The sequence below is a fragment of the Pezoporus flaviventris genome, unplaced genomic scaffold, assembly GCF_033815535.1.
Source record: "Pezoporus flaviventris isolate CSIRO_AGI_PZ_B2104156 unplaced genomic scaffold, CSIRO_AGI_Pfla_v1 ptg000029l, whole genome shotgun sequence".
Lineage (NCBI taxonomy): Eukaryota > Metazoa > Chordata > Aves > Psittaciformes > Psittacidae > Pezoporus > Pezoporus flaviventris.
Genome location: NW_026892577.1, coordinates 11,289,901 through 11,311,994, shown reverse-complemented (window position 1 = coordinate 11,311,994; position 22,094 = coordinate 11,289,901). Strand labels below are relative to the sequence as shown.

Sequence of the window (22,094 nt, the reverse complement as noted above, 5' to 3'; positions counted from 1 at the left end):
GCTACTAGTTTAGTTTAGTTACAGCCTCCTGATTTTGTTGCAAAATAAGTTCTAGTGACGCTATAGTATTGTGGATGTTTCAAGACTCACCATAGCAGATGTATTGTGTCCTGGGAAGGGATGCCAAGGATAACTTCAGTTAAAAAAAACAAAGATTCTAGAGGCTATTGCAAAAATTGTGCTGTTTTTCAGCTAATGTTGAAATGTATTTCATGCCCAAACCATCCATCACTGTTAAATCCTGGAGCACAAATAATTGGGCTAACACAGCTGAGCCCAAGCAAGGGCCACAGTTTGCTTGTGCAGCTGAGTGACTGAACTGCTCTTCTATTGGGAAAAAACATGGATAATTTCCTGGCTTCTGTGAGAGGGCAGCCTGCAGATTGGATATGAGAGGTGAACAGTCAATTGCAGCAGGGAAGAAGTGACACATTTGGTTTGGCTTCAGGTTGCTGAGGAGCAGTAGTAGCACTGCTTCATTGGAGCTCAGGGCAGAAGAGCATTCAGACAGTTGGACCTTTGCTCTAAAGGTTTATTTTGTGTATTTAGTTGTCACTGAAGGGTGCTGGGCATTTGAAGCTGGAAGTAAAAGTTGTCAATCCTGAAAACTCCAGAGCATAGCTGTCCTCATTTTCAGTATGTGGTTTGCCTTACAAGCAACAGGTAGCCATTAATCTAAGGTCATTTTCCACAGTTTTTCCTAATTAGGAGCACTGCAACTATTTTAGGAATGTGTGGTTTCCAAACAGTTGGATAAATTTGCCTGTGCAGTGCACGCAGTGACTCTAAACCTGTGGCTCTTCTGACCAGCTTTGAGCCCAGCACTGAGTTGTTTCTTCATATGAAGCATGTCCCTCTCCTTCCTATCTCTTAGGGAAGCAACAGCCTAGACTGGCTGTGAGTGGGCTATGATGCGGTGCAATTCATTTCAAGCAGTGGTAATCTTGTGTCTTCTTTCTATCTGGAGTAGGAAAATTAAACATGAGCAAATTCATCACAACAGTTGGAACAAACGTAGGAGCTGTTGTTGGGGTGGAACAGAACAAAAGTTCTCCTTAAGTGTCATCACCAACATAAAACATTGCAAGTGCTCTGCAGTTCAGAATGGTATCTGAGAAATACTGCAATGGGCAGTTGTAGAGTACTTGTTTCTGGCAGTCAAGGAGTGCTCGTGCTCTGGACAAACAATGGTAATGCTCGTTCTTTTAAAAACAGTGTCTCTCCATCCCAGGCAGCTTTCATGTTTACTGTGTTTGGATGTTCAGCAGTTTCTTGTCACGCTGTGTGATCACCCGCTGGCAAAGGCCTTTCAGCAGGGTTCTGGGGGGAGCCTGGGAAGGTATGGGCTTCACGCCACTTGTTAGAGGAAATCCAGAGCTCTGCCACTCTGCTCTCAGAAGTCCCAACTGCTATTAGTTGAACAGCAGCGGCTGGTCACAAGATGTGGCTGTGTGGGATTTTGCGGCTGGGAAAGAGGTGCTTATAGCTATTAGAGAGATGGCCAATAAGCTGCTGTGACAGAGATGCAGGATAGCTGTCTCCAGTCCAAGGCGCTGACTGCAGGAGACTCCACTTCTTTGCTGTGGAGGCTTGGTTACCTTGGCAACGTGTTTTTAGCTGGATCTCTGCTCCGGTGGAGAGCCTGTCTATACCTGCTACTTCTTTGTTTTGAAATGGCTGGTTTACAGGAAAATACCTGACAGAGTATTTCCAGAGCTGGATTACTGTGGAATCCACTCTCTGCTTTTGGTCCCAGGAGTTTCAGTGTGGTGATGAGGTGATGGTGATATGGGGAGCTCTGTGGCTGGATTGAAGAGGTGTTAATATATCTGCTTTGTGAGGTGGGCTGCCACCATGGAAGGGAGAGATGCTGCTGCTGCTTGTTAAATCCTGGAATAGCTCTGAAAGATGACCTGCATGTCTGGAGTTTACAGAGAACTTTTTGTTCATTCTGGTTTGCAGTTCAGCATCAAGCTACCACCTGGTAGATTAAACTGAAGTAACTTCTGTCTGCGATGAGTAAATACCCACACTAGGGCTATAGGCTTCCCTTTTGGGGGACATATATAAACTTTTGACACGCCTGGTGAATTTCTAGCATTTGAAGGTAGTGGTTGCAGGACTACATTCAGAATCAGACAATTTTGTTTCCTTCCGGATCTTACCAGGCTCTTCACATCTGTCTTTTTACTGTATGTTTTTTGGTTTTCCCTTTTGTGAATATTTTGTAATCCTGAAAGGGGAGGAGGTTGTGTGTGTATCTAAACCTTGCCCTTAGGTAATTCCTGTTCCCTGTGCTTTATCTCTTATTTTATAGGAATGTAGATGAATGGTCTGTTCTCTGTATTCTGTGGGCTTCTCCCAGACTGGAGTTGGTTTTCTCAGGGGTTACTGTGTAGTGTGTAACAGCTGTGCAACAGTGGGGGGAAGGATGGATTTACAAGTTCTAATTATAAGAGATTGGAGTAGTACCTGGTGCTACTCTCTTAGATGCAGGTAACAATTACTAAGTAATTGAGAGCCTTTTTAAAAAGGTCTGCATTCCAGCTTGACTTTGCAGGCCACCTAATTCAGATGTTTTAAGTCTTTGACATCTGTTGACTTTAGAGCAGAGTACATTAAGAATCTGTTAAGCAGGCATCAGCTTTCAGTGCTGAGCAGCTTAAGAGTAATGCAGAGAGCAACCCTGAGTAATGCAGAAGAAAATAGCTTTCCTTCTTTGAAATTTTCAAGAACTAATAAAAACAAAATAAAGAACTTCCCATTTTACCAAGTGCACGGAATACAATTGTTTAAATTTTGTTTGATTAAAGCTCTTTTAGCCAACCTTTTTGTTAATTCCCACTATTGCTAACTGATTTTGAGCAGCTACAGCTATGTTTGTTTTTTAAACAAGTGTGAACCAGATCTGTAATCTCTACTGCGTAGCCCTAGATAACTGACACAATAAAGTGCTACATCCTTCCTTGTAACATTGCAGCAGCATTGACACGGAGCTACAGAAGAGCTATGCTGTGGGTTGTTTGGGTGTTTTTTTTCTTGTTACTTTGGTTTTTTTTAACTGCATATATCAACAAGAGTGACAGTTTGGGGCTGACTGTGCATACATCATGTTGGTGATGTATGAAGCAGAAATGAGACAGTTGGAATCTCCAGCCCCTATCTGCTCACTTCAGGATGTAGCAGATAGAAAAATCTCCCCTGAACTGTCTAAGCTAACAACAGACTTACCCTGAGGCTGAGCAGATTTGATTGGGAAGTCAGTGAAGGAGAATAAATGTGGACAGTGAAATTGCTGTCACTTACCTGTCCAGCACAGTATTTTAGCCAGGAAAAACCCTAAACAAACAAAAAATGCCATGTAAATTGATGTATTTATGAGAGGTGAGCAGCTGGCGTTTAATGCTAGATAATGAAAATAGATCTATATTTAGGTGACTTGCTGAGAATGATTTTGCTTTTAATTTTATTTAAAAAATACATGTAATTTTCCCCTAGCTTTGATCAACTTGTTGAAGTTCCTCATGTCTAATGAGACTGTGCTGCTGGCCAAGCACAACATCTTCACCCTTGCCCTTATGGTGAGTACAGGCAAAGCAAATATTTTTATTTTAAACAATTTAATTTTGAATGAATCTTAGGAAAGAATCCAGGATTTCTGGGCTAGGAAAGACATATCAGAACAAGACTACAAAGTGGACAAGTATCATCGTGGTTGGTTTCACTCGATGTTTGGAAAGGGCAGCATTTGGACTTACCATAGGGTCTGCTCATTGAAATAAACAAGCCTATGTGAGGACTGGCTTAGTTTAATTTTCCAGATTGGTAGTGTTTTTTCTTGTTCTGTGGCCATTAGAGTGTTTTCCTGGCCCCAGATACAATAATATTTAAGTTTCCTTTCTGTCTCTTCTCCATAATAATGAAAATAATACATAAAACAATGAAGTGATGTAATACTGTGCAATGCAACTGAGAGCTATTTCTTTAATGGCTTTGGATGTAGTTTGAATTGGTTTTGTTGCAGAATAGATTTTGAGTAAATATTCTGTTGTAACTTTTTTTCACTTCTTTGTATAGGTTGTGAACCTGTTCAACATGTTCATCACTTACGGAGACACCTTTCTTCCCACTCCCAGCAGCTATGATGAGCTGTATTACGAAATCATTCGGATGCATCAGAATTTTGACAACCTTTATTCTATGGGTGAGTAGCTCCTGACTGGTGAGGAGTACTGTGAGGGTGGTGGTAGAGGGATGATCGTGTCAGGTGTTTTTCATCCACCTGCTAATCATATGTCTTGGCAGTGGACATGTTTTGTGTACTAGGATGCGTTTGGTAAATTAAGAATTGAGAGGGGGATAAACTTGTTAAAGGTGTAATTTTTTTAGTCAGAAAAAAAAAAAGGGAACAAACTCATTGCTTCTCTAACAGCTACATACTGTGGTTGGAAATACAAGTTTGTTGGCACAACTGGGAATGTGGTATTTCACGCATCTTCGCGTAGTTTACATCTATTGCATTCAACAGTTTCAAGTCAGAACGCAGGTATGTGCTGCAGAACCAGCCAGCACAGAGAAACTCAGTGCAAACAAGAATTTGGAAAAGAATTTGAGAAACTTATAGCAAGAAGCTTGCTGTGCTAGACAAATCACATCTCCTACACTCATTGCCAAAACAAACCAAGAAAACAGCCTTCACAAACCTGCTTGTAATGACAAGCGAATCACTGGACTCAAGAATGTGCCTATTGGCAAAACAGGGAGAAGCTGCCATCCTTCAAAGAGAGAGAGACATGCTGGAATGCCACCAAGTGATGTGCAGCAGAGAAAAGGGGAACAAAAGGAGAGCAAGGAATGCATGGAGGCACAATCAGGCAGTGTACACACAGGAGCCTGCAGCAGCACTGGTATGGAGCCTGCAATAGCACTGGTATGGAGCCTGCAATAGCACTGGTATGGAGCCTGCAATAGCACTGGTATGGAGCCTGCAATAGCACTGGTATAGTGCCTGCGTGCTTGAAGTTCTGAAGCAAAGAAGACAGCTATAGGTTTTGTTTGCTTCTTCTAGAAGCACCTTTCTTCACCCCCTGCTCCTTTCTCAGTGTGATCACCCAGTAAACAGCAGGAGTTAATATAAGCTAATAAGGGGAGTTAAAAGGCAGTGGGAGGGAGACAGTTGGCCACAGCCCTCTTCTGATATGGGAGAGAACTATCATCACCTAAATAAAATTAGCTGAATACTCTGTGCAAGTGCAAGCAAAAATGAACTGCCCTTTTGTACCAACTTCCTACTGTTTTCATCCATTATATAAGGGATCACTTGGCTATTTTCATGCCCTTTGAGCATATAAGATTTTTTGCTAATCCATTTCCTACTCCCAAGAATTACAGCTAGTAAAATGAGGTGCTTTTACTAGCTAGTAATTTTTCAAATCTGTCCTGTGTGGAAGCTGAAGGAAAGTGGAACGGAAGAATAACACTCAAATACTTAGTTGGGTTGCAACAGGCACATCTGACCTGTTGAAACAATTCATTTCCCACATGATTTTTTTCATCCTGCTACACGAAGCAAACCCCTTTGAATTAATGGAAACCCTCTCTGAATACATTACTTCAGATATTCAAGTACAACACGTACTGTTTGGCAAAATGTTACCCAGAGCTGACATCATTGTTTTTTTCCTGCAGATGACATGTAATAGTAGCACTAGGAAGTGAGAAGGTAGCACTGTTTCAAGTTAATGAAAGCCGCAGTTTAACCAAGAGTCCTGACAGCTTCCCTTTGCTTGTCAATCCATCTCACAGGGACTACAGTCACCCTTCTTTCTCTTAGCCTTGGGACATCTGTTAGCACAAATGAGAAGGCTACTCTGTCCTTCAACTTCCCTGTTAATGTGGTTGAAACTTTCAGAGTTGGAAGTGGAGATGAAATCTGATTGCTTTGGGTTTTATTAATTTATTTTTCTTGTCCTGAATCTGAACTTTATCCAGATCTGCCGGATTGAAGGCTTTTCTCATGTGATAATAGGCATGAGTATGAAGCCACTCTGCTTATGAATTCACTTGTAGCATCTGTATTTGTAGATGATGCTAAATTTGCGTGATGTGCTTTTCCCTCATGTCTAAGTTGAGGGTGAACCTTCCTTGTGGAATGTAACCACCAGAAAACCCTCTATATACAAATTAATAGAAAATTCTCTCTATTTCAGCAGTATGGAAATTAACCAAACATTTGCTACAGGCTCTGTTACTGTTTTGGTACTTGCAAAGAGATGTGCAGGTAGCTGCCACCATAGAAACACTCATACTCTGACCTAAATAAATATTTTTGGTACTCTGGCAGAAAAGAATTGGATTCCCTAGAAGTTCTTCTTGTTGCAGAATGTTTTCAGATCTGCTCCCAAGTCTGTCAGAGACCATCTGTGCTGCAGAACAACACCCTTGTTCCTACAGAGAATGTTTTTCCCTAGGCTGGTGTGTAATTCTTCTCTTCATTTCCAGATAAATGGGGAGGTAGAGAATCCATCACTGCTGGGTGGGTTTAAATTGCAGGATGTAGTCCAGCTCAGATGGAACCTCGCATACATAATAGGAGCCGGAGGAGAATGGTGGTGTGTGGAATGAAAGGTATCACTGACCTGGGATGCTGCCCCGTTTCTGGGGAAAATGAACTTTAATATGTGGTGATAAAAGCATTTAGGAGAACTTAGGCTCTTCTATTCCCTCTGTTTCCTGTCTGCCAGCCATTATTTTGTTCTGCTCACCTCTTCTGTGCTCCTTACCTTTCAGAAGGGCATTGAAGGGCACTCCTGCCCTGGATCACAGATGATTTCAAAGATGACCTTTGTTCTGATATGCTTCCCAGACTGTCGTCTTGCTAAAGCAGATTTTTTGACATTTTGGATTAGAAAAATGCCAGTTCTGTGCCAGCACTGTTAATTGTCTTTTCCTTTCAGTTCTAAGGCTGTCTACCAATGCTGGTCAATGGAAAGAGCCTGCAAGCAAGGTGACTCATGCCTTAGTCAATATTAGGTAAGGACTGGAAGTTAATAACCATTTTAAAGATTCTTGTGTCCTGTGTGACTGCGTTCTTACCGTGACACTTTCACATTTGTTGTACTGAATTTAGATTTGAATTTGTTCCCTTTGTTGGGCTAAATTGCTGCTCCATACAGGGCCCACTGGGATAAAGGGAGGATCACCAGAGTTTGATTGTCCTCTCTCTAATAATTCTCTTGGCTCTTCTTTAGACTGAGTGCTTTCAAAGCATGGCACAAGCTGTAATGAACTAATCCTCGCAGCATTCTTGGGAGAAGTTGTATAGTAGGGAACAATGCTGTGCTGGCAAAGCAATTGTGGATTTCTGTTGTGTGATTCTGTTGCAATTCTATGAAGCTATGAAGGGGCCTATAAGCCAGCTGTAATAAGCAGATTCAAGGCCTCTTTTAACATTGCAAGATTTGTGTGTGTGTTTAAAATTGATTATTTAGGGACATTTCAGTATTCTCTTAAACCTCTTCCTCCTGCTCAAGGGCAGAAGTTATGTTCTCCTTGTAAGACTAAGGAATATCTGGGGGTGCTTTTGTTCTGTATTCCTTCCTGACAGCTGTAATTTCTTGGTTTTGCTTCTGTAGCAGCTGAGTACTGGGCAGGAGGTTCCTGGATCTGATGGACTGGAAAATGGAAGAATGTTGAAAGAGAAAATTCATTGGTTATCTCTGGCTTGTAAACAAACCGTAAAAGATACAAGTATTTATCTGTCCATAGTTTCCCTGGTCACCCCAGGCACTTGGTGTCTACACTATACTGAGTAGCTCAGTATTCCACATTGCTAGTACTTGTCATTTTCCTCACTGCAAAGAGATTGTGTAGGACAAGGTGTCTGAGGGCACCTTTCAAGTCAGTATACATCTTACGTGTCTATAAACCCCCTTACAGGTTCCCTTAGTAAGTCTGTAAGCTTAGTAACGTCGTGTGTGGTTTCAGAAGATATATTTTGCTACTATCCTTATTACTGTTTTTTGTAAACAGCCGTAAATGGACGCTCGTGGGCAGATAATGCACTTGGAGTGAAGCAGCAGAACAGATGGTTGTTGCCAAATTAATGTCATTTAATGTGACACAAAGTGCCTGCCCTGGGAATTCTCTGTATACCCAGGAGAGATCTCTAAACTGGGAAGGGAGGAAAAATAAAAGCGCTTGCGCTTGCGCTCACCTCTGGTTTGTGCAATCAACAGTTTGTGATACCTGTCTCTGGACAGCCTGTACCAGGCATGTTTCAGTGCATGGTGCTGTCTGGAAGCAGTGAAGCCTCTAACATGTTTCTCTTCTAGGCTTTTGGTAGCTTTCCCCTGCTCCATCGAACTGCTCATGTGCATTGAAATTTTGTGTCATCTTTCACTAGCCTAAGAAGTTTTCATGAATGACTGCTTTTCATTTAGTGAAATTAGGAAAGGTCTAAATTAGTGATGATTCAAGGCTTAGAGAGGGATTGGTATTCAGAGAAGCTAGTCTGTTTGACTTACCTCCTCTCTGCCTCAAAAAAGGGGGGGGAAGGGAGGGTGTGTAGGTATTTTGAATTTCCTCTACCAGTTTGTTCTCTACTCATGGTAAAAATATTACATTTGAAGGGTTCTTTAACTGAATAGATTTTGGAGCAGCCAGTTGTTGAAAGCTGGACAGATCCAAAAGTACTGTGCTTTTGTGAAGGTGATCCACAGCGTGATGTTTCAAAATGGTGACTACTACTTTTTTTTGCAACAACATGCTTTAGAAACTTCCAAAAGATTCATTCCCTAAAGGGAAAATAGCTGAAATGAAAGGCCTGTGATAATGTGGTAATACTCCGTTTTGACCTAAAGACTGGATTTAGGCATTTGAAAGCTGCATATCGCGCAGCAGAAGGACAAGAGGATAATTCTTCAAGGAATGCCTCAAGCTTTCCAGGGTCTGAAGTTTTCTGCAGTCTGGAAAGACCATTTTGACCTTGTCTGTTGGCTACTCCACTTCTTCAGCAATGTCTTAGGAGGACTTGACACTAGGGCCACATGTTTTCTTCTGGTGTTGGACCAGGAGCACAAACTGGAGCCTTGTGCACACATGCCTGTGGCTCTGTTGCAGAGAGTCACGGAGATGTTGCAAGCCCATATCACCAAAGAGAAAAGGGAGAGAAGATGCTTGAGAAGAATGAACCATTTAGGGCTGATGGCTTTAGTAGAGAAACACAGTATATTAATGAATGACGGTATTATCCTTAGATGTAATTTTTTTATGCATCGATAAGGATGTGCTGATTTGAACCTGGCTTAGCTCCCCATTGTCTGTTTATGCCCCTTTGGTTTCCCCTTAGAGTAGTCTTACTGGACTATTTCTTATTCGGATGCCTTTGCCATGAAGGGAATGAGTTTAGAGAAATTCACCTTATGTTGCATTTTTCCCTCAGCTTGTTCTATCATTCTGATAAGTTGTTATGAGCAAGGATTACCTGCTTTTTGCTGGTAACAGTGCTGTGCAAAGTCACACTTTGGTTTGTACCTTCATCTCATTCCAACAGCTACTTAAAAAAAAAATAGATTAAAACTGTCAGTTCATTATCCTAAGGCTTTTGGTAGGAAAGATTATAAATGTAAAAGCATCTCTGTGTGCATGCACATGGAAAGCTTTAACAAGTGTCTTAAATCCTAGTGTACAGTCTTACATGTATTTTTGCTTGAGGAGGAGTGAGTTGTAAACAACTTTTCAGGGCTGCAATGCATTTATTTTCTAGGAGTAACTGTAAACACATAAAACAATCCTGCTTGTACCCCATGCTGCTGGATTGGCAAGGTCATCTGGTTAATTGCTTTAATACAGAGTCAGGATGAGTAATACCTAGAGAATCTTTGACACTTCATTTAAACTCAGCTGCAGAGGGAGATCCCACTTTGTGTATCCTGTTATCCTATGAACTGTACATCTCAGTTGGACTGTATTCTCCATTAGGCAGTCTGATGGAGTTTTGGTTGTTGCTGAATAATAATCTGATTTTTCTAGACCTTACTCCAGCGGAAAAAGCAGTCACGAATGTTCTTTTTGAGTATTGTGAGACAGGAAGGCTATTCCTACCTTCTCTCCATATCTCTCCTTTTTACAGATGATTCATAATTTCTGTCCAACCTAAAGAAAATAAAAACTTGAAGAAGACAGAATAATAATAACCGCACCTAGTTGAAATCTTCTGTACTGTATTGGAATGAGTGATCCCTATTGCTGTCCTGTCCCATAATAGTGATTATAATGTCTGTCTATGGATTTGTATTTGTCGTTTATGTAAATAATTGAGACATGATGGACTGCAAGATGCAGCTGCAGCACTGATGGGGTTGAAATAGAAGCTGCAGCAGTTAGTGGTTTGAAAACTCACCTTCTCACCTATGAGGAAATAAGCACATTTTGAGGCAAGTAATTTTTTTAAGCTAACGAGCCTCTTCAAGATAAAATTGTGCAGGTTTGCATTTAATGAGACTTTCATTAACACAGGGTTCAAAGGGGCATCTTCTGATTGCTCACACAGTGAGGAAGGTGGCAGCTGAATCCCTGTATTCTTTTAATAGACTTTCTCCAGATCAGGATTTTTTTCAAGGTGAATAAATAGATTAACTCAGTGATTAATAGACTGAATTTCCTCATTGTCTGAAATTCAGTCCCATCAGAATTTTTAAAGTAATTTTATTTTTCTCTCCGAAACACTTTTCCCAAGTAGAGAGTAAATTTTGGGTATGGAACTAGGTGACAGGATTTTTTTCTTTTTAAAGGTGTTTTATGTGCAGTTGTAGCATACGCTGCAATCATTGCTTGGGTGCTTTCATTCACTCTTCTGTTTTGCAGCTACTTTTGTTCCACATGAACCACCCTGTGTGATACTCTGGTTGTTCAGGAGGTGCTGCTTCTCCCAAGGCTGCTTTTGGGGTTGTAAAGGATAGATTGGGGATTTGGGAGGAGAATTGAAAGCATCACATGGTTGTGTATAAAATGGTTGTGCTTGCTGCCAGCCTGGACAGGAGCACACTGAAAGAACATTTACAATTTCACTTAGGTGAAAGAAGGCCAAATTGGACTGTGCTAGTTCATTGAGGGATACATAGTACCTTCAGCGTTGGTCTGCTTTACTGCAATGAATTTAGCATCTGTTCACAGGGAAAGAAAAGCTAAATGCTGCTGACCTCGTCCTGTGTTAATGGGTAGCTGTCGCATTTAAGCAGGATACAAGCAAGGGCACCTGATGGTAGATAAGGGTTTCTGTATAGAGAAGAGGCAATACAGTTAGCTGAGACTGTGTACAAAATATGTATTTTGCATACTTTCCTCCTACCCTCTCCATACAGACAGAATGGACACACGTGCATGTTTCTTGCCAATATGAGTAAGAGAATGAAAAAGCCTGTTTATGAAAATAAATGGTCAAGAAAGTCTATGTGCATATGTATAAAATACGGATATCTGTGTGTATAGTATATGTATACACACATATATATGAATGTGTGCATTCATATATATAAATATATAAAAATACATATACATAATCATGTATATACTTATAAAAAAGATTTATATAATGCACACACACATCTTGCCTTTAAGAATACAATATGTATGGCTACAATACAATACAATAATGAATTATTGACAATACAATAATGTATAGCTAAAAGCCATAATTTCAAGCTGGAAAAAAAAACCCTACCACTTGCTTGTTTTCAGCTTCTCTGAGATAAATCACGAGTGTTGACTAAGGATGCCCAAGCGTTGCTCCTGTCAGCAGTGTTACCCTGGGTATGTACATAACCCTGGGACTGATGAACAGTGCAGGATCATGCAGGACTGCTCGGCTTGGGCCAGCCAGTGCTGAGCGCGGAGGGTGCTGAGGCCATGTAGGTTACCTGGAGTTCATAAACCTACTTGTGAGGGCTACCACTGGCAGAATAACGACTCCATTTGGTTGTTCACCGAGGTGTGTTTAATGGTAATGACCTCTGACATGCTGTCACTGCTAATCAGTCTGACTGAGCTCAGATCGCAGGCTAGTACAAGACAGTCAACGATTACTATTTTTCTTTTAATAAAAAAAAAAGTGACAAAACCAAAGAGAAATTCATAAATATATTTTATTGGTACTTTAAAATCCAAACATGATGTCAAGATTAAGGATCAAATTGTTACTAAAACCTGTAAGAAAACTTCCAGGCTTTACAAAGGCTGGCTGAAGAATTAGTTCATCACAGTTTTCAGGTGGCAGTCCGAAAAAATTATGATGTTGAAAAACTGAAAGTGGATTCAAGATGTGGATTCTGGCTTGGTTCTGGATCTTTTCTAGTGGCCTGTAATCGCTTTACTCTTCACTGAAGAAGCAAAGTTAGTAGGGTCTTGTCATTTCACATGTTTATTGTTGCATGCTTTTCTGTTACATAGGGACTGTGGCACAGCAGAACAGTTCCTGAAATACCACTGTGGTTGTGGTGGAGCTTGGTTGCTCAGTGTTCATCTGTTATCACTGGTTGTTTTTTCACTTGACCTTGCAGTATTCTGATAGGGAAAGTTCATTTGCTAGGAGCAACAAATTTTGATGTGAACAGATTCTGGCATTAGCTGGCACCTGAACAGAAGGAGCAGGTGGATTGAAAGGGAAACACCTCTCTTCCAGGCCTTTGTGACCAACAGCATACTATCAGAAGAATAAAAAAGAAAGGAAGAAACACTCTTATCTCAGAGTGCCTTGTTTCATTTTTCCATGGCACTTTACCCATGCTCCCAGTGTTTTATTAATGTTTAGGGTTTTTCTGTAGTCATATAACTTCAGCATTTCATTTCTTCTACATTATCTGATTTCTTCTTGAGACTGCAGTGTTAGTTTTCAGTTATTACCCTTTATTTACCAGCTGATTCATCTTGGTGTGTTTCTCTTACAGAGCCGTAGCCAATTTCATTCTGCTGTAATTTTCTTTCATTCTTTTTCATTCATGCAGTAGCTTAATTAAATGTTGTCTCTGCCACTGGCCCACATCCAAAGAGTAAATCTGTAGTCGAGTGGCGTTGTATGGACCAGTTCCACCAACACTGCAGTGTGGTTCAGCAAGTCAGGTGCATCCCGGGTCACCTTCCTTCTTTCTGCCAGTAACTTCCATTTCAGTCCCTGCAGCCTGAGAAGGGACTCTGACAGTGTCAAGCCTGTTTAATGATTGATTTTTTTTTTTTTTCCCAGTACGTTTGTGGAAGGATTGATTTCTTGTTTGTTTTTTTTTTTTCTTTTTTTCTGTAGTGACCTAAGGTTTATACAGCCAATACTGATTTTGAGCAAAGCTCTATGGCGAATGCCTCTATCTAGGTGCCATAGTCACGGCTTGCTTTCTTTAATGCACTTGAAAGCCGCCTGCAGGGATCGCTTTCTCTCTAAAATTTCGCCCTCAAAGCAAGTAATGATTTTTGGACTGGGAGGGGGATGAACTTGAAGTGATTTATTCCCAGGGTGGCAGCCTTGCTTAGCTGACTTTCTTAACTTTTTTCCAATGTCTGCAATTGTATCAGCTGCTTTCATCTCCTGTCTTCATGTTACAAAGTCAACATGTTGGCCTTTTAAGAGGGAACTTGCAGAAGGGTACGCTTTTGTATTTCAGCTGCTCTGTAAGGTGGGGCATCTGTTCAAGGGAGGATTGTTTCCTGGGTGGAAAGGAAACTTCTGCAGTGCAGCCCCTGTTTGCTAGTCTCATCCTAAATTCAGCTAGTGTTTTCATGTGGTTCTCGTAAGGTGAACATCTCACTGCTGTTTACCCTTGTTCACACTTGTCAACCTTTGTCTTCCCTGCCATTTTGTTGGAATCATTTCTTCCTTAAGATCAGAAAGTTTTGGAAAGTTAGCAAGGATCTGTAGGCTACTTGACAAAGTTTGCTGAGAAATGTTACCTCCATTACTGAGGCATTGCAACCCACATTTCATCTACTCTGTATTGAGTGCAGCCACCCTGTGAACAGGGGAATTCCTGTCTGCAGAGCTCATTTACTGGATTCATGGGGACTTACAAAATGGAGTTAGTTAAGCTGCTAGCAATTTTTTGTGGAAGCTTTGGAGGTATAATGTTTGGCATATAGATTCAGCTTCTGTGTCGGGAAATTCAGGGTCTGGAGCTTTGGGAAAACAGTCAGCAGAGGAGAAAAGTGGAAGAGACTTCTTGGTGTGATTATGGTCTCCTGTTTGATTTATGTGAGTGACTTTGCACTGCCTGCTGTGAAGAAGTGTGGCAGCAGGCAAGAAATTCTTTCTCGTTTTGCTTGCCAAATAACCTTCCTCTGTAGAAACATAAAAATAGTGGGGAATATATGTTAGCACTGGGAGTGGTTTTGGTTTATTTCACAAGTGGATATAGTGTTTATTTGTCAGAAGTTGTTTTTGACTCATTTGCAGATAGTTTGTTCTTGAATCCCCTTGCTGGGCACAGACAAGTAATGTGTGAGCTCAGTAATACATTAAAGCAATGGCTGCAAAGCTAGGATGAAATCTTGTAAACATTTCAGGGGTTTTGTTGAAGCACAAAATCCACACAGGTCTGCTGGTTTCTCATGTTGAATGGTTGTATTGTTTCATCCTGTTTATGAGAACAATCTTAATTATTTCTCTGGTGCTGTGGCTGGCCTGAGTTCAGTTTCTAATTGGTAGATTTCAACCTTACAGTCAGCGTCTTTGTTGGTAGCTCTAGTGCAGCCAGGAAGCAACCAGATGCTCTTGGCCCCAAGAACTGGCCCTACTGGAACAGGATTGAAGCACAGTTTGAAACATTTCCCTATAGCTTGTCAAAATTTTGCCCATGCTAGTTTTATTCTTTGAGTAAATATAAGGGACTCTGATCTCCACCAGTCTCAAATCTAGCTTTCAAGATTTGCTTTAATGGGGTGAGAACATTAAGCAGCTTTCTTCATAACCCAAAAAATGTAGAAATTATTGTGAGCTTAAATAACACCTTTATCCCTTGAAAAATGATGTAGTATAATGCTGTTTTGCTCTTTTTGTTTAAAAGAAATGTGTTACTCACAGCAGCAGCCAGCGTTATTATTCCCTCTTAAAGCCTGTGCTGTGGGATGTGTATTTAAAAAGAAAAAAAGCTTTTCAAAATCCAGTAATGTGTATTTTGTATTATCTTAACACTAGTGGGGGGCCTAAAATTTGGGTTTGCTCTGGAAATGTAAATGCCTTATTCTTTTAATTCTTCCTTTAGGGTAAAATTGACAAAGTACATGCTCATTAAGTACATCTGCTCATTAAGGTAATGAAGTACCTACCTTATCTTGAACTGAAAGCGAGGATAATACATTGTTAGCATGACTGCAGAACTGCAGTCTGTCTGAAGATTGCACCAGAATCTGGGGCTCAGTTCCCTGGGAGCTGTGAGAGGAGGGAATCTTGTTTGTAAGACTTCAGTCATTAGACGAAACGCACATCATAGTGTTCAGAGTTCAGATGCTTGTCTTTTAGGAGCTCTTCCCACCAAAGGCTGAGAAGGTTGTCTCGCCCTACCAGCATAGGGCCTAGCTTCACAGCCATCAGTAAATACCAGTTGGTTATAGACAAGGCTAAGGTGAAAATAAACTGCTGCCTGGAGAAAAAAAAAGGAGTGAGTTGTGATTTCTGTTTTATGTTTTTCCTTTCAAATATGAAAATATTTTGGGCTTTGATACCTGTGTGTCCAGATAGAGACCATGAGGTACATCAGAGCTTCAGGTGGTCTGAATTAAATTGACTGTTTGGAAATCCCAAAATGGAATCTTTTGTTATTACCTTTTTTAGTCTCTAATTTTTCGTTTAACCCTTGTACCTAGGAGAGTAATACAGAAAGTGGTGATGTAGTGTTTCTGAAGCAGCCATTTCTCCCTTAGCTTTGAAGTCAGATTTCTGTTGCTTTTCTGAAGGGGATGCTAACTGGGAAGGATTGGCAGTCAGAAATGCCCATGTACTTGGCCACTTATCAGCAATCAGAGCCAGCCAGATTAAGGTAACAGAGATCTCATGAAGAATTCATCTGTGATGGGTATCAGATTCTGATACCGTGCTGGTAAGGATTTAGTTGAAGAATGTTACTCTGGCAAAACTGCCCTGCTGTGCTTCCTCAGCCTGTGCTTCTGTGATCACTTGGAGCAGGTATAAACTGATAGTGCTGCTGAGCAGGAGGATTCATCTGCCATTCATTCCTGGCATCACTTCCATGGGAAGCACCCTGCATTGTGCATCTGCATAGAAAGAAGGAGATGGGGGGCCTGGCCCAGGATAAAACTATCTAGGAAGGAGAAAAAAGAATGAAACAGTATGGTTTAGCCTTGGTCAGGTCTTGAGCCTTCATTACATACAGATACACAAGTGCTTGTGTTAGCAGGCAGCTCGGTGTTAGGGACAAAAGGACAGTCTCTCTCAGCAGCATTGACCTGTTACACCAGTTTATGTCCACTGTCATCGGTTGTCACTGTAACTCTTTGCAGGGGCCTAAGCACATGCTCTCCTGCTTGTGCTGGTATTAGTGGTTTTTGCAAACTGTTCATGCTGTTAAGAGAAACATCAACATAACCATTGCCTGAAGATTCAGTTTGGGCACCAGGCTTGAGACAATACTGCCGTGAGCCCATGGTGCTATTGGGTGCTACTCGTCAGGGAGCCTTGGGTAGGAGATTGCTGACATGTTTAACGCATTGTGCTGCGGAGTCCTGTTTGATAGGACACAAAAGCATGGTTTCAAATATGTATTATTTAGAGGGTGGCCAAAAGTGGGATGACCTTAAAAGTTTCTTGACAATCCTTTTGCCTGACTTTGCTAGACTTTGAAAGCCTAAATGCTTTTCGTTTTGCTGCTTTACGTTATTAATAGGTCATCGCTTTGTGTGTTAATTACAGTGACATTTTTCTTCTCAGTAGTTGGATTATGGAAAGTTTTTGAGTCTGTGTAGGATGGGAAGTAATGCAAACTTTGTGGCCAAGGGAAGGGTGATTTCAAACTTCAGAACACTGAATTTCAATGGTGACTTTGGTTACTGTCAAAAAATGCTTCTATCCCCTATAGAAAATGTTGCTGGTAACTGCTTTTAAGGCAGGATAAATGCCTTTTATTCTAAACAAATTTGTGATGTTGCCCGCACTTTGGATGAGGAATTTTAAACTGGATCCTTCTTCCAGAAGGTTGTGTTGTGTTAATTAATGTAAAACTCTTGCTGCTGACAGAGGGGTGTGAATATGATATACTTAATATTATGTCCTTCTTGTGGTGTCTGAAAAAGCTTAACAGGGAGCCTGTTAAGCACGGCAGTGTACATGAGCAAAGGTTAATTGCTTCTACTTATACTTTCTTGTAATTATTTAATGTCCTTCTCATAATTTTGCAACACCGTTTGCTTTGGAATCTGAACTTGACATTAATTTTTTATGGACGTTTGAGGTGAGCTTCTGTGAGGCAGGCATTCTCTTCAAAACTTGGAAAGCAGTAGATCTGCTATATGTTGTTCTTGATTCCTTTCTTCATTACAGTTTGAAAGCTGTGGTTGCTTTGAGGCTAGCCCTTGTGTGATATTCTGAGCCTTGTTGAAGGATCAGACTGTGCAGTTCTCACTGGATAGCACTGATTTTTTGTTGGTGACTTCCATGTATAAACTTCTGTCAGAAATGAAGAGCCACAGAAAAAGTCTTCTCCAAGATCTTGAGTTTGTCTGGAAAATAAAGTAGGTAGGATTGCAGTAAGAAGGGTTCTTCCCAAATTGTTTTCAGCATGGATGATCCAGTACTGGAAGAGATTGCTCAGGGAGGTTGTGCAATCCCCATCCTTTGAGTTACTGAAGTCTTGCCTTAACACAACCGTGAGCAAAGTAGCCTAACTGTCCTTATGCTGGACCACATAACCTCCACAGGTCCTTTGATTTTAGAGAGCAGTCTCTTCACTGCATGGTCAAATCATAAAAGAAGCAAGAAAGCTTATTTTCTTTGAGTGCACTGTGCTTTATGTTAACTCTGGGTCCAACTAAAGGTGCTGAGTAGAGCACTTACTTAAATCAGTGGGAGCTTGTGATGCTTGGAGTCTATTTTATTTCTCTGACATACCAGTAAAGGCTAAAAACTAGGGGACTCACAGTGTGTGTTGCTGCAGATGCTCTGTATTGTCTGCTGTCTATGAACTTACCAGTAAATTGAATCCTGCCGATGAGATCCAGCTATACAACTCAGTCATTTGTGAGAAGAAACTATTCTCAGTATGATTAATGCTGTGGTTGATGATGGGGACAGAAAGCACTTCTTTGAGTAATGTCTATAATGGCATATTCCCCTGCGTGTATGTTTTGAAGAAGAGTCTATGGTTATTTGAAATTGAGGGCATTTAAGAGGCAGTTAATGACAAGGGAAAATGATAGCTAGGGTAGATTAATTGTTAAATGAATTGTGCCTGCACTTGCTGTCATTTTAATGTGTTATCGGTCTAATTGTAAGTATAATGCTGTATAGGCATCAGGAAACAGCATCGTGCGCTTAGGTTCAGGTCAGAGAAGTTTAAAGGCTTAGCCATGAGGATTTTTTCCCAAGTGTAGCCATCTTTTAGCTGTGGAGTTTTTTGGCTGTTTTTCATATTTGCCCTCTTCCTCTGGAGCACTGAAATCTGTATTTTGATTAATTTTGCTTTTATAAGTTTTTTTCTCATGCTTTTATTTGACAGTGCAATGAAGCAATATTTTCTCATCATCATTTTAATATGAGTTTATGAGCTTTGTTTTAACTGCTTTGGGGATGAGGTGGTACTAACTGAACTTAGTCTGGAATGTAGCTTATGGAGATATATATATATACACACACATATATATTAGTTACACTTTATCTCTAGGACTATTTATTTAACTTCAATTTGGCATGGGGCTGCTTTACATTCATGCCTTCAATCTGAGTGGACCAAAAGGGAAATCATCAGGGCGGAAGATGACTGAAAGCAGCCAGGCATAGGTCTCATACTGTGATTACTCTGGCAGTGGGGCAGGAAGGCACTGGCAGAAGCTGTATGTCTCTAGCAAGTTTTTTTTCACACACAGCCCATAGCCTCCCTTGAGTGAATTGTGTGGTTTTATTCCTTTGGTAAAGTTTAGTGGTCCCTATTAAGGCTTAGATGCACTGATTGGTGTTTGGGGCCCTCTTTCCTGTTTGATAACACTTTGTTTTTTTTAAAGCATTTGTTGTGTTTGGAGGGGAATCAGTTTGGGCTCAAGGACACCTACAAGATATGAGCTTTGATTGCTTTCAGCCTGCTTTCAGCCTGCTAATCTTCATGATCCAAACTGCCCAATCAAGCAGAAGAACAATAATACCCTCTACACAGTAAGATAGGAAAATACTCGACAGAGGGCTTTAACTAGGAAGAGAGGAGGCCTCTCTTCCTAGTTAAAATTTAACCAGAAATTTATCTGCTAGGAAGTTAAAGTCAGATGGGGACAAGTGCAGGTACAAGCAACAGCAATCACTACTTCTTTCTAAAGGACACTTGGTGTGTGCTTTGCTCAGTCCAGCAAAGTGAAAACTAAAGGTTACTACTAATGTAGTGGGAAACAGAAATGATGTAGAACAGCTTTTGAAGTTAAGGGGCAGTTTGTAGTGTGAACAAATGGGCCGGTGGGGGTATCATGAATAAATAAAAGTTGGAAGTGAAAGGATTTCTAACATTAAAAGCACTGAGGGACTGGGGCAGTCTTGTGACATGTTGGTATATATAGTAGTTATATATCATACTGTAGATAGTATGATGCAATCTAAACTGATCTAATTCCATTTAAAACTGGTCAGGGAAGGATTATCTTGTAGCTGAGAGTATGAGAGGGTGTAGAGAGACAGAATCCCAGACTTGCACCAGGAGGAGCGCAGGTAAGAGATGTCTGCTGCGGTTTTCAGTGAGCAAGGGTTGATTTGTATTTTATTTATTAATTGTAAATTCCCCCATCAATAATGTTATCAGCTCCAGGACATTACAGAGATGAGTCACATCAGGTTGGTCAGTGGATTAGGACATTGCTCAGATAGTCTGGTAAATTCTGTTGTAGTGCTTTCCGAAGTATAAGGCTTGTAAACACTTTTAGCTGCTTGTTGCAAATTATTTGCTTCCTGCACCAGTGGTTAGGAACCTGTTAGTGTTAATAGACTAGCCGGTTCAAAAAGGCTGATGCCATTCCCTCCTGTCAGTCAGGGATCGCTTTTCCACTAACGGAAGACAGTAAATGCCTTCTGTAAAATTCAGGGGTTGGCTAACAAATTGCAGTTTAGAATACATTACAGATGATGAATGTGATCTCCTTAAAGGGAAATCTATTCGTTTGACTTAGTGCTTTTAGGATTAATTGCTTGCCAGATTAAATTGCTCCATAAAATGCATGCTACTTTATTCGCTCTCTTCATGATGAGATTAGCTAGGCCATGCTGGCTCTTTGTTAATTACAGTGGTATTTTCTTCTTCAATTTAATTATTAAATTGTTTAGCACAGCAGGCTTTCTCCTAGCCTCAGGAAGGACGCTTGTATTTTTCTTTTGACCACTGTTTTATGATCTTACTGTCCTTTTTCCAGATACAGTCTGGGCTTCCTTTGTAGACATACCACTCACTGTAGAGTTTTCTGTTTTCTTTGGTCTGCTGCTGAAATACAGGAACTGTACTAACTGTGCATAGGCTCACCATGCGGCAGTGTAGGGCGAGGAATGAAGCTGTGGAGGCAAATTTACCCAAACAGGAATTTGTACGGGTACTGAGTCTCAGCTTTCTGCTTATTTTGAAAATTGTGAAGCTCACTGAGTGGGAAGAATGGTTGCTTTTTGACTCGCCTGGAAAATCAGAGCTATAGCATAGCTGTATATAGATATATAGCTATATATATAGATATATAGCTATATAGCACATAGAAAACTATGTAGTATTCTCTGTGCTGATTCAGGACAGATTTGGAGGGAAGAACCATGTATGCTTTCCTCCTCAGAGGCTGTCTCTTTACTCATTAACCGTACCCAAGACTCTTTCTGAAAACCTACAAAATGGAAACACAAGAAGTTGAATAGCACCAGAATTGTGGTGATAGCCTAAAATTATTGAAGAAGGTCAACAGTAAATAATTTAAAGAAAATTTGAGGAAAAACTGGTTTAAGTTCCCTTTATAAAACTTGCCTCATCCTTTACAATAGTAGTTCATTCTCCCTTTATCAGTCAGGGGCCCAACTAGTTGCGCAAGTACCCGCCACATGTATGCACTAAATAACCCACAGCCTTCTGCAATACTCAGCCTGAGATTTTCATATAATCTAATGTTCCCACAGAAACTTTACAGTGGCTCTGTTGTAAAGCTGTTGATTTTCTTTATTTTCTTTCTTTTTTTTACTGACATGCTCCTCTACCACTCTAGATGAAATATTTAATATGCACCAACTAAACTATTACTTGTGGTGTTTAAAATCATTCAAGTCTCTGGGTCTAAAGTGGAGCTTCTCTCTTACCCAGCTATATCATTTTCTTTATTTGCTTCTCAACTCAATCCTTCTCCCTCAGGAAGAGGAGAATTCCTTCTATAGGAATTGATTCTCAAAGGCAAGGCAAGTCTTTCATTTACTGTGTATCCAGAGCTTAAAAATTCAGAAAGGTGTAGCAGAACTAGTAAAGTTTCAGAAAGGGGCAGCAAGAATGACTAAAGGTATGGAAACAGATGTGTTATAAAGAATATTTATATACATGACAAGTTTTCAGGCTGGAAGAGAGATGGCAGAGATAATACATATTAAATTAAACATTAAATGTCATAGAGAAGATGAAGAGGAGCTACAAGAGGACAGTGCATCAGAAAATCTGATAAGCTCAAACCAGAGATACTGCCTTATGCAAAACTTACTTGAGATGTGGAATACCTGAAAGGTTATGCAGATTTAAAGCAACAATTATACAAATTAATGGAAGAAAACTCCATCATGGGTTACTGATCATACAGGTATCACCTCTGCCTCATATATCATCTTGAACTGCATGGGGCTGGATGTAAGAGTTCTTTCTGAGGCAGTATCATTTTATTCTTGTCTGCTTTTATGCAGT

General features: G+C 40.5%; 1 protein-coding gene across 3 annotated transcripts in view; it reads left to right on the top strand.

Annotated features, from left to right (window-relative positions):
* The window catches only part of ARMH3 (armadillo like helical domain containing 3), a 129,150-nt gene that overhangs the window by 51,687 nt on the left and 55,369 nt on the right, over positions 1-22,094 (top strand). For 2 of the 3 annotated variants that reach the window (XM_061458947.1, XM_061458946.1), the window contains 3 exons: positions 3,499-3,581; positions 4,078-4,204; positions 6,957-7,032. In XM_061458947.1, coding sequence (XP_061314931.1) covers positions 3,499-3,581; positions 4,078-4,204; positions 6,957-7,032 — 286 coding nt within the window. Of the gene's footprint in view, positions 1-3,498; positions 3,582-4,077; positions 4,205-6,956; positions 7,033-15,499; positions 16,395-22,094 lie in introns of those variants that run through there. The other variant, XM_061458949.1, reaches the window with a different exon arrangement.